The 13,075-nt window shown below is 32.4% G+C and overlaps 2 protein-coding genes across 3 annotated transcripts in view; both read right to left on the bottom strand.

Annotated features, from left to right (window-relative positions):
- The window catches only part of LOC108904257 (PDZ domain-containing protein GIPC3), a 31,824-nt gene extending 21,429 nt beyond the window's left edge, over positions 1-10,395 (bottom strand). The window contains exon 1 of the mRNA XM_018706733.1: positions 9,961-10,395. Coding sequence (XP_018562249.1) covers positions 9,961-10,203 — 243 coding nt within the window. The 5' untranslated portion in view covers positions 10,204-10,395. The remainder of the gene's footprint in view (positions 1-9,960) is intronic.
- LOC111691887 lies at positions 4,460-6,102 on the bottom strand. 2 transcript variants are annotated; one of them, XM_023455361.1, is made up of 2 exons: positions 5,447-6,102; positions 4,460-5,180 (listed from the first exon to the last, which is right to left on the bottom strand). In XM_023455361.1, the coding sequence occupies exons 1-2, from the start codon at positions 5,870-5,872 to the stop codon at positions 4,560-4,562; spliced, it is 1,047 nt and encodes a 348-aa protein (XP_023311129.1). In that variant the 5' UTR covers positions 5,873-6,102; the 3' UTR covers positions 4,460-4,559. The 2 variants fall into 2 exon arrangements, with proteins under 2 accessions (XP_023311129.1, XP_023311130.1); XM_023455362.1 differs by having other exon boundaries at positions 5,612-6,102.
- Positions 10,396-13,075: the final 2,680 nt, after the last annotated feature.

The following is a 13,075-nucleotide window of genomic DNA, read 5'->3' as shown; positions in this document are numbered from 1 at the left end:
AATTCAACAAAACTAGCTTTAGTACCTATTAATATTTACTTCTCATTCGAAGTCGAGGAATTCTAAATGAGGCGGTGATCCACTCCTCCCATTTAGTATTGAAAACACAAAATATTTCGAGGCCAACGAACCTGACAAGGCGATTCATATGTCTTCGTTGTGCCGAGGGAACATTTAAAAATACTTAATTAAATCATAATTCTCGTTCCAAATCTGGAAACCTGCGTTTTTGTTGAAAATGTGGCCTATCAGTTTGACGACATGGTTGGAATACACATAATTAATAATAGTCCAGGCGTGAGAGCAGTAAAAGTAGGCTTTGACGTTTGTGTTTGAAGTCATCTATTTTGTTGTACAGAAACTTCCTAAATATTATGTATAATAACAATCCGAGTTTGCCTGTTCCAAAAAACCATTGCTAAATTCAGGGCAACAACAAACTTACAAAAAGGACGAAAAATTACCTGTTTTCGACAAATTTTTTCCTGTAACATTGAAAGTAAGCCCTAAATAAAAAACAATCATTCTTTCTTTGTTTATTTGACGATTTTCTATAAAGTTACAACAATTGCGATTCAAAAAAGTTGAATTTTGCATTACAATGGGCGAAAAATAGTAGAAAATCATATGTATATTTGGAGCAATTTTTAAAATAAGTAAATATTTATAAATACTGATGAAACTTACATAATTGTTTACAGAGTAAAATGCTAAAAAAATTCTAAATGGTTATAAAAGTGCAAAAATAGGTATTTTTAATATTGATCATTGTTTACTATGATCTCTCTCTAAAAAATTGTGTGCCCTTTCTAAACCTTAATTTAAACACACGGTACAAGATAAACTTTTTGAAATTTTCTTAAGTATCTAACAATCCTGTCAATCGAAAACCACGAGAACGATCGCTGCAAAATTTTTAGGGTAGAATTGACATAATGTTTTACTATCTGTTCACAAAGTTCCATCAATATTTATAAATATTTACTTATTTTAAAAATTGCTTCAAATATTCATATGATTTTCTAATATTTTTCGCGCATTGTTAATGCAACTTTTTCTATTTGCAGTTATTATAACTTAAAATCGTCAAATAAACAAAAAATAAAGAACTTTTTTATTTAGGGCTTACTTTCAATGTTACAGGGAAAAATAAGTCGAAAAACGGGTCATTTTTCGTTCTTTTTGTATGTTTGTTGTTCCCCTGAATTTAGCAATGGTTTTTTGGAATAGTCAAACTCTGATTCTTATTCTACATAATATTTGGGATTTTTCTGTACAAAATAGATGATTTCAAATACAAATGCCTCGAATGATTTACAGCCTGGATTATAACTACGCAGCTTTTGATCGTTTATTTGGGGAAGGAGTGGGATAATTATTTTATCAAAATGCGCAGGACTTACCTATTCGAGCGTACCAACACCAACACTAACACGTTTTTCATTCTATGCACTAAATTTAATGAGATAATTTTATCAAGAAACTAATAAAAAATTAATTATGTAGTATAATCCGTATTACGTAAATCCTTTAGTTTTAGTGCTCGTGGAGAATTATCATTTACATTATAATTTGTAATGGAAGAAAATAAAAGTGTACTGTTAATTTCTGTAGCATTCATTAACCGTTAATATATTCCAAGTTTATGCTCGGCGATCAATAAGAATGTTTACATGGTTAATTAACTGCTGGTGGTTAGGTTACGTAAAATTAAAACCACTAAACTTGAACGTGATTACTGTTTAGAAAGTTTTGTACTTTTTTTCCACTTTTACAGACGGAGGAAGGAACTTTTACGGTGATCCCATTGTGCTTCGAGAGTGATCGTCGAAATCGATAGAAAAATCATTTCTAAGAGAAAATTTAACCAAAAAAAAAAGTATTTTGTGTTATTTATTCATTTAACCGCTCTTGCTAGTCTAATTGTATTATTACTCTAAAAAAGGCACCCTAGCATATGGGGGGCAAACTTCACACGACCCCCTCCCCCCATCTATGATATTGTTCTGGGATGTACTGTAGTTCTGCATAAAACGATTAAAACAGACATAAACTAATGCAAAAAATTAAATTAAAGGGTCAAAAGAATTTCCGAAATTTTTCTGTGATTTTTGACAGACTGTATTTAGGTGAAAAATGGTCGTATTGAGAATTTAAAAAAAGCATTTTGAAGCTCTAAGATTCTAGTTTAGATCTTTCCGTCGAAATTTTATAGGTGCTACGGTTATCATGCGCTAATAGCACGACAAAAAATTTTGCAAATTTAGTTTTCTTAGTCCACGAACTGGGAAACTTTTTTTTTTCAGCTAAGCCACTGCATTGATCAGATAGCTTGTTTATTTAGCTTCAATTTCCTCGAAATATCGGACTTTTAATGGAAAAGGATCCTTTTGTCTTCAAACATCGATATCTCTGCGACAAATGGTAGTACAGAGAATTGAAGGGCAGTTTCGAAAACTGGAATAAATTCCTATAACATGCTGCAGGAAAAAATATTTTTTCATCTTTTACACGAATTTTAACAAAAAAAAAGGAAAAGCGGGTAATTTATGGCTTTTTAGAAAATTGACGGCTAAATTAAAAATATTCACGAAATGACAGTTCGATATACCCAGAAGAACCCTATGAAGTTTTATCTCGATCTAGCGAACCGTTTCTTTGTTTCAAACAAACTTTTGAAAAAAATTAAAGGGTCACGTTTTTTGAGCTTAAACACTTCATAATCATGATTCGAATGGAAAAAAAAATGTTTGAGGTTTTCTCACATTTTTATCGCAAATAACGAAAAATGTTCAAAAACATTTTCGAAATTTTTTTGTTTTTATTTTTATGGAAAATCTTCTGGACATTGAAGAAAACTTCCAATTGTTTCCAGCACGATTGTTAACTTTTAATTAAATTAAAATTCAAGTTGATGACCCAAACCAGATTTCGACCCCAGATTGATACCGTTTTTGAGGGAAATTTCTAATTAATTTTTGTGCAGTCTTAAATCACTTAAAAAACTGTTTTTTTCAAAACTACTCTTCTTCTTCTTTGAAAAAAAAATTTTGCAAAAAAGCTTCAAAATGCTTTTTTTAAATCCCAATACGACCATTTTTCACCTAAATACAGTCTGTCAAAAATCACAGAAAAATTTCGGAAATTCTTTTGACCCTTTAATTTTTTGCATTAGTTTAGTTATGGGTAGAAGTTCCAAAAAAAAAAAGTTTTCCTGAATATAGCAGCAGTTCTTCATTGTGCTTGCATAGCTCTACAATGTTGTGCAAACCGCGTCACTCTGGTCATTCTAGTCTGGGAGATATCAATTTAATTAATTTAAGCTTGGTTAGCAAGATATAGTAGAACTATTCGAGCACAGTTTAAAACTGCTCTTATATTCACCAGACCTCCCCGCTTTGAAATCTCAAGAACTGCTTTAATTCATTAAATACGATATATCCGCGACTAGAATGGTTAGAGTGACGCGGTTTGCACAAAACTGTAGCTCTATTCAAGCACAATGCAGAACTACCGCTATTTTCAGGAAAATTAAACGTTTTAAGATGCAGAACTAAAGCTGAAAGGTGTAAAGCACTGTAGAACTATTGAAGTACATTCCAGAACAAGAAGAAAATAGAGTACTTCATACAGCTGTTTTTTATAGAGCACTTAGAATTATTCGTCAACAAAAGAGCACGGTAGCATTGGGAGGCCAACTTCACAGACACATTTTTGCATTTTTCAATAGACAAGTAATTGTTGTCTTAATAATAAGGTATAAATTTTCTACCGTGTCTGATATTGTCAACAATTATGATCTTATTACGAAGCAGGAAAAACTGGATGATTAATAAAGGGATTATAATCTAATACAGATGATTTATATTTGATGGTTTAATTTTATTGAAATTTCCAGAAATGCCAATTTTAACTATGAGCAGTGAGTTTTTAGATACATTATATTACTAAGACTGTATTAAAATATTTACATAAAAAACAGAAATTCTGTCGAGCACGTAGAGCCGATTTTCGAGATGACCTTTTTTTCGAAAAATCGAAAAATTTTTAATATTTTGTAATTTAAAAAAGGAACTTTTTTGCTTGCCGAGGTCTACATTTACAGCAAGTAACAAGTTTCAAAACCTTTATTTGCAAGAGATACAGCAAAAACAAAAAAAGTCGATTTTTAACGGTTTTTTCAATATATCTCAAAAATAAAATAGCAAACGATATATTTAATAGTATATTATGCAACGATCATGTAATGATGGTTATTAATACACGAGCATTAACCGGGATACGAAACGAGCCGAAGGCGAGTTTCGTATGGTTTATGCGAGTGTATTAATAACCATTACATGAGAGTTGCATACGCTATTTTTTCTACAACCGATAAATAATCAGAAACCATAAATTTTATATTTTTATTGAACACAATAGGTAACAGTAATTATTCGTATTTCTATAAAAAAAATCTACAAAATTGTAATTAATACCTCGGGTATTGGTATTGCCATAGATACAAGAAAACTATAAACATTTTATTTGTATTTATATTCAACATATAATAATTGTAATTAATCCGATTTCTTAAAAATATTAAGATTATTTATTGTGCAGTTTGAAAAGTTTATTCCAGGTCCCACTGATCTGGAAGTGGAAGGAATATTTACATTTATTTCATTATTGCTAGTCTCAATAGAGTTCAATATTGTATTGGAAATGCTGATTTTATTCTGAACCGAATTTTCAATGTAGCCTTCTGCCACTGAATTGGATTTCCAGCCACCATGGCGTTTTAATGTAGTAATATCACCACCGGCATCTACTAATACGGTTGCAGATGTCCTACGAAAACAATGCCCTGTATATAAATTCGGATCAGGCAGATTTAAATATGTTGCTATTTTCTTCCCTATATCACCAAATTTATTAATACCAATGTTTTGAATTGTGCATTTTCCATTTAAATAATTAACGAAAAAAGATGGGGTGGGGCAAATTTTAGGCCGTAGATTCATATATTTTTTACTAATTTCGTAGTATTTGCCGGTAATTGTAAATGTTCGTTGTACTTTTGTTTTAGTTTCTATCACATTAACAATTAAGATTCCATTCATATCTTTGACATTTTCACATTTTAGGTCATGTAGTTCATGCCTTCGACATGCTCCCATTATTCCAAAAATCATTGCTACCTAAAAAAAACAACAATAGTAAATAAAGAGAAGAAAAAAAAAGGAAAAAAAAAAAAAAAGAAAAAAAAAGCAGGATGACCTAGGCTGGTTTCGAACCCGGATCTCATACTGTAGTCTAGTCCAAATTGAGCGCCTTAACCCGCTCGGCCACGAGTTCGGTTTATGAGTTTGCTCGAAATTAATGAAATATACCTATCATGCATGAGTCGAATGGAAAATGTAATCATGAAATTTTTTTAAAAATGCAATGTTAGATAGATACTTACTTTTAAAAATAAAAACCGTTCATCGGGTGCTTCGTCGATAAACGTTTTTATTTGTTCAGGTGAAAATATTTTTGCTTTTTTTCCAACATATCCTTCGGACTTTCGCTTTAATAAAGCTTGTAGTTTCTTATATTTAGAAATGTTTATATTATGGTTTATATTTACCAACGTTTTTATTATTGAATAATGTGTCCATGTACTAGATGATTTCATAGTTTCCATCAATTCTTGAAAATAAGCAATTAAAACATTTTCGGAGAATGTCGAAATATTATTTGTATTTCTCCAGTCCATAAACCGTTGATAAAGTTTTTCGTACACTTTCTTAGATTTTTGGGGTAAAATATTTTGAACTGCATTTTCTGCTTTCTCCGATATGTGTGGAGGAGTCGATGGTAATTCTTCTATATCGCTGATATCAGACATTTTGATAAATTATCGAAGTTTAGCTAGGTATCTACGAAAATTTAATACGTACTGATTCTGACATCTAAAATAATTACATAGGAACCTAGCATAAACGTCAAATGCACAGCATGCTTGATTGAAAAATTATGGGTTTCTATTGATTAAAAATCTGTATCGTAATGAAAAATCTGTATCGTAATGGGTATCATTATGAAACGGATTATGGGCATATAAGTGCATTGTTATAATACGGGTGTAGAAAAAAATACGAATCTATAGGTTTTTTTAATAGCTTTTTTTTTCCTATATCACCATATTTTTTGTTTCCAGGTGGTATTTTTTGTAAATTTAACATGACAGACAGATTGATTGGACTACTTGTCTAGCTGACGTTTGTATATTTGCATTTGACGTAAAAAAAGTAAACATAATTGTACAATAAAGAATTATAATATCTAGAAACTCTTTATATTCTTGTTTAGTTTTAGTTGATCTCAACTTAACCCAAAATATTTTTATTTTATATCGATTTTTTTTTATTTTCCATGCATTCATGATTTATTTTGTTTTACTTAAAAATATATAGTTTTAGTTGTTTCATAAGACAAATAAAAAATGTCCTTAATTTTTTGCCTTTGCTCTGAATTTTTAGTTGTTTTAACCACAAAATAACAAATTAAAAGTTGCCAACCATATCAATAAACGAACTTTTTCTTTCTCATTTCTCACGGATTCAAAATCACGAGCAATATTTAAATAGACTGGAGTATGAATGACATCATTCTAATTTAGCATTTCAAACTGACGAAGAAACTTTATCTAATCAATAATAAAACCATAATCCCTTGTGATGTACGATTTACGTTATCTTTTATGGCATCTCATTTTCTAAATCCTTAATCACACACAGCCATCGTTGCAGTCTGTACTTTCCAGTGTAAAATTAGTTACACATTGTCAATTTACGTTTTTACAAACACATTTATGGGAAAAAAATACTAAATTTGCGTGGTTAATATCAAACGATTATCCGCTAAATTTGATTAACCTAAACAAACACACTAGAACAACAGTTGTAACTTATTGTATGCTTCAAATATGTATGATAATACCTCGATAGGTTATCATAATTCCGATACAGTGGAGATAAATGCACGACAGGAAAATAAATTAATTTTCTGCAAATACCTACAGGGATCATTAGATATTGGCAGATTTCAATTAGAATTGAGTGTAATGACAACATAATCGAAATAATCGATAAACGGGCATTGGAAATTATGAGTAGTGCTCAAAAATCACTACTTTGAGACAATGGAGACCTCTGTAAGTAAATACTCTTTCCAAAGATACAGAAGTACTTAAAAAAACCATCCTGTTTTTATTTTGGCAGTTGGAGACCATTCAAAATATATCTTGGTAAGTCTCGATTTCTTTCACAAGCCATTTGAGACTCCAGCAGAAGATGAAAGCAAATGGGAGGAACAGATTGATACTCTGGAGTATGGGTGCTGGAATATATGGACTCAGACCCAAATGGCGACTGACTGAACTGGCTACCACTAAAACACTTAGACTGTGTTGGGTGTCAGGACACACAGGGATTGACGGAAATGAGGAAGCGGATGAACTTGCTAGGAAGGGATCTAAACCAGAGTTCATTGGCCCGGAGCCCTTCTGCGGTACATCTCCCAGTGTGGTCAGTGTGGCAAATGGACACAGGAAACACTGGACTTCAAGGCCAGGGTAAAGCCACTCGAAGGGATTTATGGAGTATCCTTTGCTTTTGCTTTGCTTTGAAGGAGAACACGAGTTGCTGACCTTGAATAAAATTCGACTCAGGAAAGTGACGGGACTTATAACGGGACACTGTCACTTTAGGAAACATCTACACAAGCTAAATCTTGAAGACAGGATGTGATTCGACGGATGAAACCCCTCTGCATATTCTGGGCGAGTGCCCAGGATTTGCACATAGTAGAATGACGCTCCTGGAATGGAATGGATCTATCTGGAACCCAAGGAGCTGAGAGAAGTGCTAGGAAACCTTTGGACTTCGTATATAGGACAAAACTACTTGCTGAATAGGACTGAGTACTGGGACGCACAATAGGCCTGATAAGGTCGCGGTGACCGCTAGGACAAAAAAGAAGAAGAGGAAGTCCTGATCTAATCATCCTCAAATCGTTCCGTATTTTTTAAATGTTTAACAACTGTTATATTTTATAATTTCGGGAGGTTTGAACATTTTTGTAACAATTCGGATTCAAACGATACATTAATTAGATGAGAAATTAAACGATAAAAAATATCGTCAATTTTTATAAGTCGTTTATAACAAACTGTAAAGAACTCTATGAATATAAAAATTTACTCAACTTTTAACAATTATTTTACTATTAAATATCCATAAAAGTACTTGTACGTACTGATAATCATTAAAATGTTAATCTCAAGCATACAGCGAATGGTCTAGAAAAATACAGGTATTTATTAGTGTTTATTATTTTAAAGTTATTAACGTAGAATGTAATATATAAATAAATTTGTTACAATTTTATAGATAATCATAAATTGGCATTACTGATATATTCAGAATTCTAACTTGAATGTATTGTATTAATCTTGAAGTGTCCACCAGTTCAATAAAAGCCGTTTTACATTGACAATTTATTCATGAATAAATTGACGAAGTTCTTCATGAATTAATTCACGAATTTATTGGTAAACAGTGTGGTTTTACACTGCTACAGACTTTGTCAAGATTTTTGACGCATGAATCAGTTCTACCAACGAATCAAAGAAGCAAATAAATTTCAAAAATGTCACCTTTCCACTCATAATTGTAGTGATACAACAGCGGTACCGTTCTGACACATATTATATAAATATTAGTTTTTGTAAGTAACAAATCAGTAAAAACAATGCAAAACTAGCACGACGCGACGCCACACAATTATTTACATATTCCAATAACATAACCTCATTACTGATCTGAGGCTGGAAATCTGTTGGGTTGGTACTTCCAAACTTCACGAAGAAATTGACGAAAATTAGAACATGCTCTAATTCGTCAAGAACTTGATGAATAAATTCATGAAGTTATCAGACAGCAGATTTGGTGCATTACACTTGTCCAATTTCTTGATGAAGCGACTTCATGAATTAATTCATCAATAAATTGTCAATGTAAAACAGCTATAAAAGCTGAAGTTCAGAAGTACCAACCCAACAGATTTCCAGCCTCAGATCAGTAATGAGGTTATGTTATTGGAATATGTAAATAATTGTGTGGCGTCGTGCTAGTTTTGCATTGTTTTTACTGATTTGTTACTTACAAAAACTAATATTTATATAATATGTGTCAGAACGGTACCGCTGTTGTATCACTACAATTATGAGTGGAAAGGTGACATTTTTAAAATTTATTTGCTTCTTTGATTCATTGGTAGAACTGATTCATACGTAAAAAAACTTGACAAAGTCTGTAGCAGTGTAAACCCACACTGTTTACTAATAAATTCGTGAATTAATTGATGAAGAACTTCGTCAATTTATTGATGAATAAATTGTCAATGTAAAACAGCTATAAGAAATTTCATCTATAAAAGGGAGCATGCAATTGATATTTTCCCACTTTCACCCACATTCACTTTGGAAACTATTGCACCAAGTGTAAGAAATTAATGGAAAAGGTTCAAAAACTTAGAGAAATAGACGGCTTTTTTGAAATCTCACTTCTTTCGCGCTTTGTTCGGCTGTAGATTCCTCAAAAAACCTGGAGAACTTTTCCGTTTTGGAGCAATTTGATCCAAACTTACTTGATGGGCCCTTTGAAATCTACTGAAAAACCAAAACTGTCATGAACTTCAGAGCGCAGAATCAACGTTCAACACTCTTGACGTGCGATCTAAGAAAATATGTTGATGCTATCGCCACTGGGCTTATCTGTAACTTTAAACCGAGCTCATTGACAGTTTTGGAAGTATTATCTTTCAACAAGATTTCTCCCGCATCTACGCAGAGAAAAATTGTTTGCGTCGAACCAGTGTTTTCAAGTTTCATCAAACGTAGATAAATCAAAATTTGAGATAAAGGATACCCACCTCTGAACATGGAATATCAAAACACTCCCCGATCTTCTGGTACAGCTCCCTGACGTTGGAGAATCCCGACACAAAGGCCGTGGGGCTGCCATGGGCAAGTTGGCAGTAGAACTGTAGCGAATTTTTCGACACTGGCGACACGGGGCTCAATGGGGGCTTGCTGGACACATTATTGTTCTCGTAATGGGGCTCGCCGTTCTGGGGCGCAGGGGCACTGCTTTTCGGGCGATTCTTTTTAAACATTTTTTTTCGCGGAGCTCGGCCTATTTGCGCACAGAAATTATTCCACAATTACGGCACACTAACTAAACAGGCTCGAGTGTCTGAACATCACGACGCGTTATCAGTAGATAAAGTGATTTTAATACTTTAATAGGTATCGCGTTGCAGATTAGAAGCGATGGTATGATACGAGGCATTCGTATCAGCAACGCACTCGCTGATGGACTGGCGGAGGTTCGGTGGATTCGAACTCGCGGAAGAAAGTTTTGATGCAGGCGCAGGTGTGATAGAGAACGCGTTGTAAGCATTTAATACGCGTTCGGGGTGATCTTAAATAGGGTCGGTTCATTTGGTAAAACTCGATACAAAATGATACGTAAGTGAAGGGGGTGTCTCTAAAAGCTCTGGACCAAATTTTACCACATATTTCTGGCCCCAAATTACGATCCAAAATGTGATAGTTTCCGAGATACAGGGTCTTGAAATTGCAATTTTATTTTATTTTTCTTCAATAACTTCATTATTAATTATAGTAAATACCTACATAAAACTTTTGTCTGACCTAGTGTATTGGATTTTTAATAAAAATAAAAAATTGTCCGACGTTTCTTCTAAAGAAATATATACAGGGTGTTTCATATCTCTACTGACACAGCAGGCACGTGCAGAGGATCTTAAAATATGCTGATTTGTTATGTAACATTTTTTTCTGGGATGTACCGTTAAAGAGATATTGCCTCTGAAGATGAGTGTTAAGTTTTGAAAAACAATAATATTTCAGCACATATAGAGCAATCAAATTTGGTACATGATTTGCGTATATTGTTATCTTTAATTGGTAAAAATATGAATTTGTTGGAAGTTCAATAAGGTCTGGACTAAGGGTTGGCCGCCCTTAAAACGATTTTTTATCAGTTTTACCAGTATTACAGGAAATTTAAATTTTTTTTACTCATACAAGTTTTTCGAAAAAATAACGGTTTTTGAGAAAATCGGGATTTTGTGAAAGAGCGTCATTACTAATAGTCCAATCAATCTGTCAAGGCCTAATGTTAAATTTACAAAAAATACCACCTGGAAACAAAAATATGGTGATATAGGAAAAAAAATTGTAAGTAAAAGTGTTTTTTTCCATGGCGCATAAACGGCGAAGTTAACCTAAAAAATTCATAAAAGTAAAAAAACGGTTTTTCGCTAATAAAAAAAACGAACTCCAATCGAAAAAAGTCAAATAAAGTTATAGCAATTAAAAAAAAACTATCAATATGTATTTTTAAATATGTTGATTGCTATATTACATTTCGAGATATATCGAAAAAAACGACAAAAATCGACTTTTTTGTTTTTGCTGTATCTCTTTTTGCTGTATCTGTAAGGTTTTGAAACATGTTACTTGCTACAAATGTAGCCCTCGACAAGCAAAAAAATACCTTTTTATAAATTAAAAAATATTAAAAGTTTTTCGAGCTATAGGTATCGATTTTTCGAAAAAAGGTCATCTCGAAAATCGGCTCCTCTTGCTCGACGAATAGTCGTAGAGAAACGAATCAGGGCTAATTTGTTTTCTTAAGAGTTGTACTTTCATGGTAAAAAAGAGTTTAACTATTTTATTCACTTCAAGTATCAAAAAATTACTGAAAAAAAGTAAACATTTTTTGGTCGCGTTTTTCTTGAATATCTTTTTCGATTTTCGTTTTTCGATAATGTCTATTACAGGAATCGATTGCTGTCATTTTTACGCGAACTTAAAAAAAAACGTTGCTCTACAACCTTCTGGAGTCGAGATACTTTTTTTTCAAAAAATTCCACAGGCCGCTATTTAAGTGGTACAGCGTCCATTCTTATAGAGATTGAAGTTGCAGAGTTATATTTTCAATAAAAAAATACTGTGGTTAATTTTAGCCACTTCTGCATGTTTAATTGTGCGTCAAACCGAAGCATAACTGTAGCGGTAGCAGAATGGGGGTAGCGATACTCGACCGCTCAGAAAACTGAATTCGCGCGTTCAAAAGCGCTCTTACTTTCAAAATCTTCATTATCTCGACTTCTGGTCACTGTACAAAAATTCTTTTATACTTAATCTGGGGTAGCTCGACGAGATAAATCAAAATATGACGTTTATGACGGCCTGAAAAGCATAATTACCTTTAAAAAATGTTATTTTCCTTCAGTCTAAAATCGATAGGTTTTTTTAATAGCTACAACTTTATCATTTAACTTTTTTTATTAGCAAAAAACTAGTTTTTGGCATTTGTGAATTGTTTAGGTTAACTTCGTCGTTTATGCGCCACAGGAAAAAACAGTATCTTAGAATTTTTTTTTCCTATATCACCATATTTTTTGTTTCCAGGTGGTATTTTTTGTAAGCTCTTCTACCTATTGATTAGACTACAATTGAATCAGACAAAAAGTAAAGTATGCAGTTTTACGACTAGTAGGCTATGATTTCATGTGTCATTTTTGAAGTTTACCAAAAAGTATCAAGAAAAAGCAATTTCATTAAATTATATTCGTTATTTTGTTTTTAACAAATTTAAAAAAGAGGAACCTTACAAACAAAACATTAACAAATTCAACTTTAACCACATGAACTACCGATATCGTTAAATAGCACTTCAATAATTGTTGAAAATGGCCACCATTTCTCTAATACATAAATTTACCCTCCGCCGAAAATTAAAATCTACTCTGCGCAATAACTGTGGATTATTTTTTATGGCGTTGCATTCCATAAATCTGCTCCAGATACAACCCGATTTTCTCAAAAACCGTTATTTTTTTAAAAAATTTGTAATTGTATTGTTTAAAATTAAATTTCCTGAAATACTGGTAAAACTATTTAATAATTGGCATATTGGGCTTCGAATAAGATCATATTTTTACCAATTAAAGA

The sequence above is a fragment of the Anoplophora glabripennis genome, unplaced genomic scaffold (genome assembly GCF_000390285.2).
Source record: "Anoplophora glabripennis isolate ALB-LARVAE unplaced genomic scaffold, Agla_2.0 scaffold46, whole genome shotgun sequence".
Taxonomy (NCBI): Eukaryota; Metazoa; Arthropoda; class Insecta; order Coleoptera; family Cerambycidae; genus Anoplophora; species Anoplophora glabripennis.
The sequence above is the reverse complement of the archived record's forward strand: the minus strand, read 5'-3'. Positions and strand labels throughout refer to the sequence as shown.